Here is a 15,340-nt window from a genome sequence, read left to right on the forward strand (position 1 = left end):
TAAAAGTTAGCATTAGTATTGATGGCAGTATCTCAGTAGTGCTAAGCATACCATTAAGTTCAATCAGAAACAGAATCAGGTTTAATATCACCACCACATGTTGTGAAATTTATTAACTTCGCAGTACATGATAAATATAGGGGAAAGAACTGTGAGTTACAGTAAGTAGATAAAGATATTAAATAGTTAAATTAAAAAAAAGATAGTGAGATAATGTTCATGGATTCAGTGTCCATTTAGGAATTGGATGGCAGAGGGGAAGAAGCTGTTCCTGAATCTCTGAGTTTGTGCCTTTAGGCTTCTGTATCTCCTCTTGATGGTAACGATGAGAAGGGGGCATGTCACAGGTGGTGGGGGTCTTTATTGATGGACACCACCTTTATGAGGCACCGCTCCTTGAAGGTGTCTTGAATACCGCAGAGGCTAGTGCCCAAGATGGAGTTGACTAATTTTACCACTCAAGTTCAAGTTCCAGTTGATTGTCATTCAATAATATACATGTGATCTATTACTGATCCTTTTATCAAATGTAAGTGATTTGCTTATCATCGCTGTCTGTGTGCATTGCCCAATTTAACCAATTGTTTGTTTATGATTATGTGACCTCTTGGTTTATTATTACCTTCTGATTCTACATTAATGTAAGATGAAAGGAACTCTGAAGCAATTGAAGAGCAGCAAGAGAGGCTTGGTAAGGATTCAGTTAATGGTTCAGAGTAGAGTTTACGTTGTCAGATGTGTGCTGAAATAGTTGACTCAATGCATGTTGTCCTCTTCAGTGTCCTTCAAGAAAGAGTGAATTCTCTTCTTGCCACTATCAAAACCTGGCTTCCTGTTTCTGACAAACCCAGCAGAGCCAGTTTGCCAGTCCTGAGAACTTGAATCTGAGGTTCCAGTGCATAGATCATGCTCTTTAAAAGTGCCAGGATCAGAGTCACTCAATCATATGAGATCTGTTTCTTTTAACCAAAAATAAGCAAATGATTTTTGATTCCATTTATGAGATCATCGACGTAAGAAGAATGCTGTGGAAAATCTGACAAATTAAAGAACACATACCATCTCATTTAATGTGGAATACCAAGAATGCAAACTGTTCAGTGTAAGGTTTTAGTTGCTAATTACACTGTTACAGATTCCTCACAATCTCATCACCTCATTATCTAATACTGCTTTGAGGCTTATACCTTGGTATATTTTTTTTTACTTCATTTGTAACATTCATCAGTGCACATTATCTTATTAGCCTTATTTGTCTTGGATTACTCTGCTCCGTTTCTTACTGAATAGAAAAGTCTGAATTTCTGCCAGCATCAAACTAGTTCATGTGGACAAAGGAAAGTTGGACCTACTGGCTCATACACATGCTCATTCTCCTACACTGCGTTCTCCAAACCTACTTCTGTTTCTACGTGGGTGTCAGGGGAGTGGGAAAGAAAATTGAAAAGGAATAATAACTGCATGTTTGCGTTCACTATGACAAAAATCTATTGTTATTGAAAGCAAATATCATTTATTTTCTTTGGTGTTTTCATAGTATTTTGTGGTTAGATAGATCCAGTTACAGCTATAGAGCTATTGTCCAAGCTATAGAGGTTTAGGTGTTGATGCTATGCACTTACTGGCAATTCAGAAAACTGAATTGGCTCAACTTGCAAACCCAGGCAAACATGAACAGGAACCAGATGAAGTTAATTGAAAAAATTGTAAAATAGTTCAGCACAGAAAGAGACCAATTACCCCATTAAGACTCAACTGTTCACTTTATAGAGCCATTCTGTTCACCTGACTTCCCTCCCCAGATCCTTTTAATCATCTTCTCTTTTCAATAAATCTTAATCTGTTCCTATTCCAATCAGACAATGCATTTGGGCTGAATCAATGTGGTGGCGTCCAGAGAGCAGGGAATGAGCCAATGTTTGGCCATTCCTGGAACAAACTTGGAGGCAATTCAACTCAGGAGAACTGAGGCAATGTAGAGTTGAGGCAGTGGGGCCCAGATCTGGGCTTGAGAGTGAGGAAAGACTCAAGGTTCGATTGATTTTAGCGCTGAGCCGAATTGGAAAAGTTGGGTACAGGCCAAATTGAGGTGGCTTAGCACCGGCCTGCGAGTGTAACAAAGTGGCAGGGTCCAGGTCCGAGAACAGGGGCTGGACAATTTAAGCTCCGGGCCAGATAGAAAAGGACAGGGTGCTGGGGCCGGAGGCGAGGCATAGGCCGGAGCAAAGCCCTGCCCTGTGAGATTTACTCCTCTCTGTGCTGAACTTCAACTTGCTACTCTGCACCGAACTGTGGCTGTGGCCTGCAACTATCACTTTTGTGGGCTTCAGTTCTGAACGCTATTTGCTTACTTTCATTGCTTGCACTTTTTTTCTTTTTCTCCTCTGCACGTTGGGTGTTTGACAGTCTTCTTTTGTTTCAATGGGTTCTATTGGGTTTCTTTGTTTTGTGGCTGCCTGTAAGAAGACGAATCTCAAGGTTGTATAAAGTATACATACTTAGATAATAAATATACTTTGACTTTGACCTTGAAATGTCTCTGTGCCATTGCAAATCAGTTTACACCACGAACTTCATGTGAACAAGGAATTTCAATGTCACATTTTAGTTTATATGACAATTAACTAATCTGAATGTGAATTTGCCACAACATCCTTCCCAAAGTACAGTGCCTATTATTGGACAACAGAGCAGGACCAGTGCTTGTTATAACTTCTGACGTTTATATTCTTAACTGTTCATAAAGTCCTGAATTGTCAAAGGCATCTCCAAGAATAATCATTAAAGTTTAACAAACTTTTCAAAGTATAATTAAAGAGATATTCTAAAACCAAAATAATAATTTTTCTGTTTTGTTGTCAGCCCTCTGGAACCTCTAATTCCTGATGGCATCCTTTGCGATGGTGTTTAGATTTGCCAACATTACGGACCCTCTCCTTGGATGGTTTAATTCAACTGACCACGATCATTCACACAACTACTTTTCTCTGTTCTTTATACTGCTGATCTTTGCCATTATTTTTGGGAACATATTGGTGTGCCTTGCGGTGCTGAAGGAGAAATCCTTACAGACAACTACCAACTACCTTATTGTCAGCTTAGCGGTAGCAGACCTGCTAGTTGCAACTTTGGTGATGCCATGGGTCGTGTACCTGGAGGTAAGGTCATTTTTTTCCAAAAGTTACATTGTTGCCATGCATTATTTGTGAATTTCTAGTATTTTGCATATTGATTGATGGGCAATGGGAGATTGAGATTGATGTATACTCAGGTGTAGTTTAAGATTAGCTAGCTTCACCTTGTATTCAGTACAGTTTAATCCTCAACTATAGAACAAAATCCTACTTCAATCTTAGTTCATGTTATCTGTTGACTTCATTGTCATTCCATACCAGATTTGCAGTTTTTGACTTTTTGTTTACTTTTCCATCAGAATTATAACTAATTTACTTGCTTGACTTGGGGCCGTAAGTCCTAGTGGAGCATAGGTCATCAATGCCCTCCTGCCTCCATCGTCCTCTGAAATCGATGGAGTTCATCAATGCTTCTGCATCCACTGTACAGGGTATTCACCTATACAGCTTCACCAGGACCCTGTTGACTGGCCTTACCCATTGCCACCTCTCTTGACAGGAGCGTAGGGTTAGACTTTGAGAGGCATAACTAATTTACAAACTAATTAATCACAATGATTTGTTATAACGAACCCCTCTTGCTGTTTAGACTTGTTGCACTCATTTTTTGAATCACTCAGATTTGATCATTTTTGAACACTCTTCTACACTTCATTAACATTTCACTTTTGATAATTAAAACTACTGCACATTGTACATCAGAAAAACAAAAGGACCAAATTCCAGATTTTCACCTTCTGGATGACATTAAGATGCTACTATTTCTCACCTGGATCCACTAATTACTTTCTAGATCTTGCAACACCCTGACCCTTAGCCTTTTTATACAGCTATCACATCTTGAATTAAGGCCTTGGTTGTGCCTTGTGTGAAAATTTCAAGATAAAACTTTAATGCATTTATATTGCAGTTCCCCTATCAGCTCTTTTAATCAGAACGTTAATGTCTTGAAAGCAAATTAGCTTGTGTCACTGTTAAAAGATAGGGCATGAAAATGTTTTATAAACACAGATTTAAGTTCATTGGGTGAAGAAATAAAGAGGAGGTGAGAAGAATCTCTTTCACTCAGTATTAAAGAGAACTGGATTGCATTGCATGAACATGAGATAGAATCACATTTCATAGTTCCTTCTAAAAGAAAACTGTATACAAGATTGAAGAGGAAGAATGTTCAAGGATTTGGGGAAAGAACAGAGTGGTGAGAATAGTTGTACCATTCCATCAAAGAACAGAAGCCATCAAACTTCAAAGTAAATTTATTATCAAACTACATATATATCACCATATGCAACCCTAAGATTCATTTTCTTGTGGGCATTCTCAATAAATCCATAATAGAATAATATCCATAACAATTATAATAATCAATAAAAGACCACACCAACTTGGACTTTCAACCAGTGTGCTAAACACAACAAATAGTGCAAATACAAAAGGAAAGAAACAATAATAATAAGTAAATAAACAATAAGTATCAAGAATATGAGATGAAAAGTCTTTGAAACTGAGTCCACAGACGGTGGGAACATTTCAATGATGGAACAAGTGAAGTTGAGTGAAGTTATCTCTTTTGGCTCAAGAGTCTAATGGTTGAGGGGTAATAACTGTTCCTGAACCTGCTGGTGTGAGCCCTGAGTCTCCTGTACCACCTTCCTGACAGCAGTAGCTAGAAGAGAGCAGGTCCTGGGTGGTGGGGGTCCCTGATGGTGGATACTGCTTTTCTATGACCATGCTCCATGTAGATGTGCTCAGTGGTTTTACCCACTGCTTTTTGTTAGCATAATGCACTGTACAGTTTTACTGCTAAGGTAATGTTTCACTGTAACAGCAATGTTTGGGTGTGGCTAGAGATAATGAGGCTTTGGAATGTGTGCTATCCAATGAGAGGCATGTTGTTCTTTCTTGTGGGTCTGGGAGCAGGGATTTCGCGATCTTTTGTCGGGGAGAGATGAAGAGTGAATGGAGAGAGTTGGTAGACTGCCGGAAGGAGTGGACTTGGAGCGAGGGTCCGAGGGTCGGCTTCGCTCGAGGAGGTCGACGGGGAACAAATGGACAGAACTGTGAGCTCCAACGTTGCGCATTGGACTGTTTCATGAGAATGGGCCCTTTTCCTTTTTTGTTTCTTTACTAACCTATAGTCAAATTCAGAATTATAAAGCTCAATTGTTTTGTGTACTGTTTGTTACTTCGTGGTACTGATTTGTAGTGGGGAACACATCACGCAGCATCCACCCAAACAAGATTTCTTAACTTTGTCTGGGCTGGAGGCTGTCATCCCCTAGATTAAGCCACTATCCCAACTGAGGGTTACATTAGATTTTTCATGCAAGGGCGTTGGTGTCCCCATACCAGGCTGTGATGCAGCCAATCAATATACTCTCCATTAAACATCTACAGAAATTTGTCAAAGTTTTAGATGTCGTGCAGAATCTTTGCAAACTCCTCAGGAAGTAGAAGTGCTGCTGTGCTTTCTTCATAATTGCACTTGCATGCTGGGCCCAGGACAGGTCAACCGAAATAATAACATGGAAGAATTTAAAGTTGCTGACCCTCTCCACCTCAGATCCTCTGATGAGGACTGGCTGATGGATCTCTGGTTTCCTCCTAATAATCAGCTCCCTGGTCTTGCTGACATTGTGTAAGAGGTTGCTGTTACGACACCACTCAGCCAGTTTTTCAACTTCTCTCCCATATGCTTGTTTGTCATCAACTTAGATTTGGCTTATGACTCTGGTGTCGTCAGCAAACTTGACGATAGCATTGCAGCTGTGCTTAGCCACATAGTCTAAGGTGAAAAGTGAGTAGAGCAGGGGACTAAGCACACAGCCTTGTGGTGTACCTGTGCTGATGAAGTTCGTGGAGGAGATGTTGTTGCCAATCTGAACTGACTGGGGTCTGCAAGTGAGGAAATCAAGGATCCAATTGCACAAGGAGGAATTGAGGCCAAAGTTTTGGTGCTTATTGATCAATTCTGAGGGGATGATGGTATTGAAATTTGAGCTGTAGTCGATAAAGAGCATCCTGATGTATGCCTCTTTGCTGTCCAGATGTTCCAGGGTTGAGTGAAGAGCCAATGAGCTGGCATCTGCTGTGGACCTGGTGTTTCAGTACGCAAACTGGAGCAGATCCAAGTCACTTCTCAGGCAGAAGTTGATATGTTTCATTATCAACCTCTCAAAATACTTCATCACTGTGGATGTAAGTGCTACTGGACGATAGCCATTGAGACAGTTTACCACGTTTTTCTTAGGCTCTGGTAAAATTGAAGCCTGCTTGAACCGGGTATGTACCTCACCTCAGACTGCCAAAGCAAGAAGCTAAAGATCTCAGTGAACACTCCACCTAGTTGATCAGCACAGGTCTTTAGCACTTGGCCAGGTACCCCGTATGGGCCGGATGCTTCTTGGGGTTCACTCTCCTGAAGGCTGATCACATGTCAGCTCTGAGATTGAAATCGCAGATTTATCAGGGGCTGTGTGAGTTTCTGATGGTTCCCCCCTGTTTTGACAATCAAAGTGAGCATAGCAGACATTGAGCTCATCTGGAAATGAGGCCCTGCTGTCGCCTATGCAGCTTGATTTAACTTCATAAATGATGATAGTATTCAAGCCCCGCCACAACTGTCAAACTTCCTTCGTTGATTCAAGTTTTGTCTGGAATTGCCACTTCACCTGTGAGATGGTTTTCCGGAAGTTGTACCTGGACGTCTTGTAACTTTCTTGGTCACCAGATTAGAATGCCTCTGATCTGGCCCTCAGCAGATGTCGATCTGATGGTTCATCCAGGGCTTCTGGTTGCAGAAGACCCTGAATCTCACCCACAACTGTTTTAATGAAGTGCATATCAGCCATGGTGTGTTCATTCAGATGCATAGATAAGTGCTTGAACACGGCCCAGTCCACCTACTCGAAGCAATCCCTTAGCCATCTCTCAGCCTCCAGCGACAACCTCTTTGTTGCCCTAATCTCTGGAGCTTTGCTTTTTAGCATCTGCCTTTATGCAGGTAGGAGAAGGAAAGCCAAATGTTCAGATTTACCAAGATGTGGTTAATGGTCATAACTATAAGTCCATAAGACATAGGAGCAGAATTAGACCCCTCTGCTCGTCAGATCTGCTCTGGTTTATTATCCCTTTCAACCCCATTCTCCTGATTCTCCTGGTAACCTTTGATGTCCTGACTAACCAAGAACCGATCAACCTCTGTTTTAAATATACTCAGTGTCTTGACCTCCACAGCTATCTGTGGCAATGAATTTCACAAATTCATCACCATCTGGCTAAATAAGTTCCTTCTCATCTCAGTACTAAATAGCCGTCCCTCTATTCTGAGGCTGTGCCTGCTGGTCTTAGACTCACCCACATCCACTCTGTATAACCCAAAGGGTTTCAATGAAATTTCCCCCTCATTCTTCGAAACGAAGGGTTCCCAACGTGGGGTTTAGGGGCCTCTTGATTAATGGTATTGGTCCATGGCATAAAAAAGGGTTGGGAACCCTGTCCTCATACATTACATACATTAACCCTTTCATTCCTAGAATCATTCTCGTGAACCTCCTGGAAGGTCTCCAATGGCAGCACATCTTTTCTTAGATAAGGGGCCCAAATTTGCTCACAATACTCCAACTTTGGTTTGACCAATGCCTTATAGAGTCTCAGCATCACATCCTTGCTCAGTCACGTCTGCACGTCCGATCTCTCAGTACTTACTATTGCACAAAATACCACAGCAGAACCATAAGGCAGAGACACTCTGGTGTGAGGGATGGAGGTTAATATCATTATCAAAGGAATTCTAGTCATAGATCCTTCAGTCTATTCTTCTGCCTTTGATCTACTAGAGTGAAAGTACTGAGCAGATTCCAGATAGACCAAGACTTGTTCATGACCAATTTCCACCAATTGCTTCCTTCTGAACCCAAGAGTGTATATGTGGCAAGTTCCACATTATCAATTACTCCTTGTGGACTTATTTTCAGCACCCACTAGAAGGACTGCACATAGGTTTCACATGGTTTGCTAATTAAGCAGATTCTGAATGAAAATTTATCTTCAATCCTGTATGTTTCTATGGTTTCCTATAGCTTTGCATTGTGTACTTCCAATGCCTAAAAATATACTCCAGTGCTCACTTTATTAGATACACCTGCTCGTTAATGCAAATACCTAATCAGCCAATCAGGTGGCAGCAGCTCAGTGCATAAAGCATGCAGACATGGTCAAGAGGATCAGTTGTTGTTCAGAATGGGGAAGGAATGTAATCTCAGTTACTTTGACCATGGTATGATCCGTTTAAGGTGGTGCTGGTGAAACACAGTGACAATTTACTAGCAGCAAACAAAACAACTAGCTACTCTATTAATCACACTTTTTTCTGTAAAGTGAGCAGTGAAAACAATAGCCTGTAACTTTACTTTCAGATATGAGGTTTTAAACCTCCTGTATGACCTGGAATTTTTGCGGTGTGAATCGAAGTCTCAAAGGAGCAGGGCGGTTGCCGTGTGGTGTGTATCGGCTGAATTCAGACGCAGGGCCTAGGTCCGAAAGCAAAGAATGACCCAATGTTTGGCCATTGCTGAAGCGGACTTGTAGCCGATACAAAGTGACCGATCTGAGGAGAGGTAGAATTGAGGTGGCAAGGCCTGGGTCCAATACCGAAGCGAGGAGCAAGCCAGTATTTGAATGCCTTAAGTGCTGACCCAGATGAAAAGGTCAAGGTGTCAGGGCCAGAGGCAAGGGACAGACCAGCATTCAGCTACACACATAAAAGTTGCTGGTGAACGCAGCAGGCCAGGCAGCATCTCTAGGAAGAGGTGCAGTCGACGTTTCAGGCCGAGACCCTTCGTCAGGACATTCAGCTCTCTGCTTGGCGAGGCTTACTCATCTCTGCGCTGAACTCAGGCTGTGTCCTGCAACTAACGGGGTCCTGGAGGGGCTGTGATTGGCCTTGTGATCATGAACTCACTTTTGTGAACTTTAGTTCTGAGTGTTATTTGCTTCCTTTTTATTGTTTACATGATTCGTTTGCTTTTTTTCCACACTTTTTTATGGGTTCTATTGGGGTTTCTTTGTTTTGTGGCTGCCTGTAAGGAGACAGATCTCAAGGTTGTATATAGCATACATATGTTGATAATAAATGTACTTTGAATTTTGAATGATTGTTGGTGCCAGATAGGGTGGTTTGAGTATCTCAGAAACTGCTGAACTCCTGGGACTTTCACATACTGCAGTCTCTAAATTTTACAGAAAATGGTACAATAAGCCAAAAAAAATCCAGTGAGCGACAGTTCTGTAGGCAAAAACACCTTGTTAATCTGAGAGGTTAGAGGGGAATGGCCAGACTGGTTCAAGCTGACAGGAAGGTGACAGTAACTCAAATAACCTCACATTACAACAGTGGTGTGCAGAAGAGCATCTCTGAATGCACAACATGTTGAACCTTGTAGTGGGTGGGTTACAGCAGCAGACGACCACGAACATTAGGTTCAGGAGGGTCCTAATAAAGAAGCCACTGGGTGTATTAATGGTTCAAGTAGAATTGCGGCTAAAAAGGATGTTTTTTTCCCTCTACAGAGGTAAACTAGTAATAAGCAGGACATAATATTGACATGAACATTTTAATGCTCTGATCAAACAACGCTTCATAAAAATTGAATATAGGAAGTAGGAACTAGAAAGAAACAGTTTGCTATTTCCTGACAGAGTCTTGGTTCAAAACGATGGCTGTTCATTACCTTCCATAGATGCTGTCTGACTTGTTGAGTTCCTTCAGCATTTTGTGTGTGTTGCTCAATATTTACGTATCAAATAGTTTACTATTTCACTTCTGCTCTTTTAGCGAACATGATGCATCAGGGTTTAGCTGGTGCTGCTGCACGTAGGCACATACCGTAAAACCGCCAAGCAGCACCCTCCTGCAGACCTGTCTGATATTGTCCAAGAGTGAAATTTCAGGGAAGCACTCAGATTTCAATAACATCCGGACTAACTTTAAGGTGTTGCTTTTGATCAGTCTCCGGAGAAATAGAGCTGAAGTTAGATCAGGAAAAGCCACAAGTGAACCAGGAGCGTCTCCATTTGAACCTCACGTAGCAGATTGAAGCAGGCCCCTCAAAAGAGCAAATCTTCCGACCAACAGCAGGGCTGCCAGACTTGAGCATACATCACAGACTGAAAAGACCTTCATATCAAGAAAATATCAAAACATGTGGCAATCTTTTTGATCCTCAGTTCTTCTAGCAGCCCTCCTTTTAAAATAAATTGTAACAAAGCATATACTTATCAACTCAGCCAGATCAAAGAGACGGCATGAAACACAGTGGGTGCTTTGGACCATTGATATTTTAATTCTGTTCACTTGCTCTTGATTCATACCCTTGAATATTTTTCCTTCATGTCTTTCTCTAATTCATTCATAAACGTAATGGCTTCACAAGCCAACTACAGTAATATATTCTTCCCTTAATAAATATTTGTGGGAAAAGTCACTCCTAAATTATGCCTTTATGTACTACTTTTTTGCTGATCAGGAAATTTTAAGCAAATGTTTCATTCACCGGGGTAGAGAAGGTTAAGGGGAGATGTAATAGAAGGTGAAAGGATTTAAAAAGATAATGGGAGAAAATGATTGCATCGTGAGAGGCTGAAAGTAACATTTGTCGGCAGATAGAATGCATTATTCATAAGTGAACCAAGGTAAGGATGGGGGAATTGGAAAAACAAGATGATAAATATTCAATATAAATTATAAGAAGAGGCATTAAATCAGCTTTGATGCTCTGCGAACACTGATTCAGAGAGAAGTTACCAAGTACTGAATCTGTATCCTAAAAGTTGAATGTTATGATAGATTTAAGTTCGCCTCTTTATTCTCATAATACAACACAATTTTCCCTTAAATGAACTGGCTTGTTCATACAGAATGTTTTCTGGTAGCCAATAATTTTCTAGAATGTTGTGTTGCTTAAGGATTTATATAATCATTTTTGGTATTTGAAATGCTTCAATTTAAGACCGAAAGCTCCATTTCAACCAAATATGGTACAATCAAGCTATTATTTCTGTAGTCATGTTTTCTATACATTTCATTATTGAATAAATCAATACCTGATTGGTGGCACACAGTTTCAAACACCAAAAGCTAAGAACAAAACCCAGGTGTATTGTAGAGCCCCCACTCACCCAAGAAAATACGGTTGCAGAACTTGAAAAGCAATAAACTGTAATGTGAGAAGGGTGAAATAAATGCCAAAACCATCTTGACAGGTCAGGCAGCATCTATGGAGGAAGAAATAGACAATGTTTTCAGTCAAAGCCAGAACCAAGACAGTTAGAAAGCAAACATGTTTTAAGGGTGAGGAGTAAAGAAAACAATGAGACTGTCTGAAATAAGGTGAGGAACAGAAACAGAATGACACAGTATAGGTTAATGCTCACAGAGAGGTGTCTATTGTGCCTGGAAAGAGTGTTTGCCTCCCTGGATAATGGAAGGAGAATCTGAAACACTAATTTTACACACAAGATCCTGCAGATGTTGAACTCCCATGGTTCTGTCCCTTCCCACCTACACCCGTGACACTTCACATGCTCTTAATCCCTTCATCCACTTTCAGTTTGCTGGCCCTGACTGCCTCATTTTCATTACAAATATCCAATCCCTGTACACTTCTATAGCAATCAGCAAGGCATTAAAGCCCTCCACTTCACACTAGACAACAGGCCTAACCAGTTCTCCTCCACCACCTGTCTTTTTGTCGGCCACACAGAACTGTCTGTTCTCCAAGCCTACACTGGTAACACTCCTCAACTCTTTCTGTGCTGCATTGATGACTGCATTCATGCTACTTCCTACACCTATGATGACCTCTTCAATTTCAGCAACTCCACCTCAACTTCAACCATGCCCTCAAAAATTACTTGGTCTATCTCTGACACCTCCCTCCCCTTTCTTGATGTCTCTGTCTCCATCTATGGAGGCAGATTGTCTACTGATATCTTTTATAAACCTACTGACTGTCACAGCTATCTTGACTTTACCTCTGCCAAGCCTGTCACTTGTAAAAATGCAATTCTCTTTTCTCATTTCCTCTGTCTCCACCCCATTTCTTCTTAGAACGAGGTTTTCCATTCTCGAGCATCAAAGATGTCCTCCTACTTTATCCCTTCCTCTACCATCAATGCTGCTCTCCACGCACCTTCTCCATCACCCCAATCACCCTCACCCCATCTTCTCATTGCCAACACAGAGACAGAGAACCCTTGTCCTTACCTACCACCCCACTAGCTTCTGCATGAAGCACATCATTCTCTGCAACTTTCGCTATCTTCAACAGGATCCCACAACTAAACACATCCTTCTCTCCCACCTCACACTTCGCTTTCCACAGGGATTGCCCTCTCTGTGACTACCCTGTCCATTAAACCCTCCCCACAGATCTCCCTCTTGGCCCTTACCCCACAAGCGGGAGAAGTGCTACCAGCACCGGCTTCTTCACTTCTGTTCAGGGCCATTCGGGGCCCCAAACAGACCTTCCAGGTGAGGCAGCAAGGCAGCAGACCTGCAAGTCTGACAGTGTCATCTACTGTATCTGGTACACCTGGTACAGCTTCCTCTACATTAGCAAGACATTACATCCACTGCTCTACCTTCATCAATGTGCTTTGTTACATCCTCACAAAGAATTCAATCAGGCTCGTAAGGCACAACCTGCCCTTAACAAAGCAATGCTGACTATCCCTAATCAGATTATATCTCTCCAAATACTCATAAATTCTGCCTCTCAGGATCTTCTCCAACAACTTGCCCACCTCTGAAGTAAGACTGACTGGTCTATAATTTCCTGGGTTATCTCTACTCCCGTTCTTGAACAAGGGAACAATATTTGCAACCCTCCAATCCTCTGGTATTTTTCCCGTCCCTGTTGATGATGCAAAGATCACCGCCTGAGTCTCAGCGTTCGCCTCCTTCGCTATTCACAGTAGCCTGAGGTACGGTATATCTCGTCCCAGTGACTGATCTAACTTAATGCTTTTCAAAAGCTCCAGCACATCCTCTTTCTTAATGTCCATATGCTCAAGCGTTTCAGTCTACTGTAAGTCATCCCCACAATTGCCAAGGTCCCTTTCCCTGGAGAGTACTGAAGCAAAGTATTCATTAAGTGCCTCTGCTACCTCCTCCATCTCCATGCATATGCATATGCATATCCGCTATTACACCTGATTGGTCCTATTTTCACATGGCTCATCCTCTTGTAGAATGCCTTGGGGTTTTCCTTAATCCTGCTCACTAAGGCCTTCTTGTAGCCCCTTCTAGATCTCCTAATTTTATTCTTAAGCTCCTTCCTGGCAACCTTGTAATTTTCTAGAACTCTATCAGTACCTAGTTTCTTGAACCTTTCGTAAGCGGTTCTTCTTAACTAGATTTTCCACATCCTTTGTACACCCTACCATCTTTTACCAGTAACCCTGAGGTTTGGCCAGCATAGGTTTGTCTAGGTTTTGAAGACAGCCTCGGGCCCAGCCAAACTGAGAATTCTCATTTGTGAGGATGCTGCGTGATGTGTTGCCCGGTTACGAATCTGAACCGCAAAATATCAGACAGTACACTGTATGCAATTAAACAATTGAACTTCATAATTCTTAAACAACAGGAATTCTGCAGATGCTGGAAATTCAAGCAACACACATACAAGTTGCTGGTGAACGCAGCAGGCCAGGCAGCATCTCTAGGAAGAGGTGCAGTCGACGTTTCAGGCCGAGTCCTGACGAAGGGTCTCGGCCTGAAACGTTGACTGCACCTCTTCCTAGAGATGCTGCCTGGTCTGCTGCATTCACCAGCAACTTGTATGTGTGTTTCATAATTCTTAATCTGACTATAGGGTTAGTAAAGAAAATAAAAAGAAAAAGGGCCCATTTTAATGAAACAGCCTAATGTACACGTTGGAGCTCACGGAATCGTCCATTCGACCCCCCCCCCCGCATCGACTTCCTCCGAGCATTGCTGACCGTCAGACCCTCGCTCCAAGTCCACTCCGTCTGGCGGTCTACCAACTCCTTCCATTTGTGTCTTCAAAAGTTGGCTTGCAGGTTATTAAGAAGACAAACAGAATGTTGGCCTTCATTGCTGGAGGAATTGAATTCAAGAGCAGGGAGGTCATGCTGCAACTATACAGGGTACTGGTGAGGCCGCACCTGGAGTACTGTGTGCAGTTCTGGTCTCCATACTTGAGGAAGGATATACTTGCTTTGGAGGCAGTGCAGAGGAGGTTCACCAGGTTGATTCCAGGGATGAAGGGGTTAACTTATGAGGAGAGATTGATTCGCCTGGGACTATAGTCTCTGGAATTCAGAAGAATGAGAGGGGATCTTATAGAAACATACAAAGTTTTGAAAGGGATAGATAAGATAGAAGTAGGAAAGTTGTTTCCATTGGTAGGTGAGACTAGACCCAGGGGACATTGCCTTAAGATTCAGGGGAGAAGATTTAGGATGGAGAGGAGGAGAAACTGTTTTTCCCAGAGAGTGGTGAATCTGTGGAATTCTCTGTCCAGGGAAGCAGCTAAGGCTTCTTCACTAAATATATTTAAGGTACAGTTAGATAGGTTTTTACATAATAAGGGAATTAACGGTTATGGGGAAAAGGCGGGTAGATGGAGCTGAGTTTATGGTCAGATCAGCCATGGACTTATTGAATGGCGGGGCAGGTTCGATGGGCCAGATGGCCTACTCCTGCTCCTATTTCTTATGTTCTTATGTTATAGTACCGGTATAATACCGGTATTAAAAACCGCAAAGTCCCTGCTCCCAAACTCTCAAGAAAAAACAACATTCCTCTCATTGGCTAGCATACATTCCAAAGCCCCCGTTATCTCTAGTCATAACCCAAACATTGCTGCTACAGAGAAACCATTACCTTCACAGTGAAACATTAGATTAGATTTAGATTATGAGGACACACAGTCCTCACTTACTGTCATTTAGTAATGCATGCATTAAGAAATGATACAATGTTCCTCCAGTATGATATCACAGAAACACAAGACAGACCAAGACTAAAAAAAACTGACAAAATCCACATAATTATAACATATAGTTAAAACAGTGCAAAGCAATACCGTAATTTGATAAAGAACAGACCATGGGCATGGTAAAAAAAAAAGTCTTGAAAGTCCCATTATCTCACGCAGACGATAGAAGGAAGAAAACTCTCC

The 15,340-nt window shown here is 41.8% G+C and overlaps 1 protein-coding gene across 1 annotated transcript in view; it reads left to right on the top strand.

The window, feature by feature from the left end:
• drd3 (dopamine receptor D3) overlaps positions 1-15,340 on the top strand; it is a 62,311-nt gene that overhangs the window by 22,828 nt on the left and 24,143 nt on the right. Inside the window, exon 2 of the mRNA XM_063052525.1 lies at positions 2,863-3,158. Within this exon, the coding sequence (XP_062908595.1) occupies positions 2,886-3,158 (273 nt within the window). The 5' untranslated portion in view covers positions 2,863-2,885. The remainder of the gene's footprint in view (positions 1-2,862; positions 3,159-15,340) is intronic.

The sequence above is a fragment of the Mobula hypostoma genome, chromosome 6 (assembly GCF_963921235.1).
Source record: "Mobula hypostoma chromosome 6, sMobHyp1.1, whole genome shotgun sequence".
Taxonomy (NCBI): domain Eukaryota; kingdom Metazoa; phylum Chordata; class Chondrichthyes; order Myliobatiformes; family Myliobatidae; genus Mobula; species Mobula hypostoma.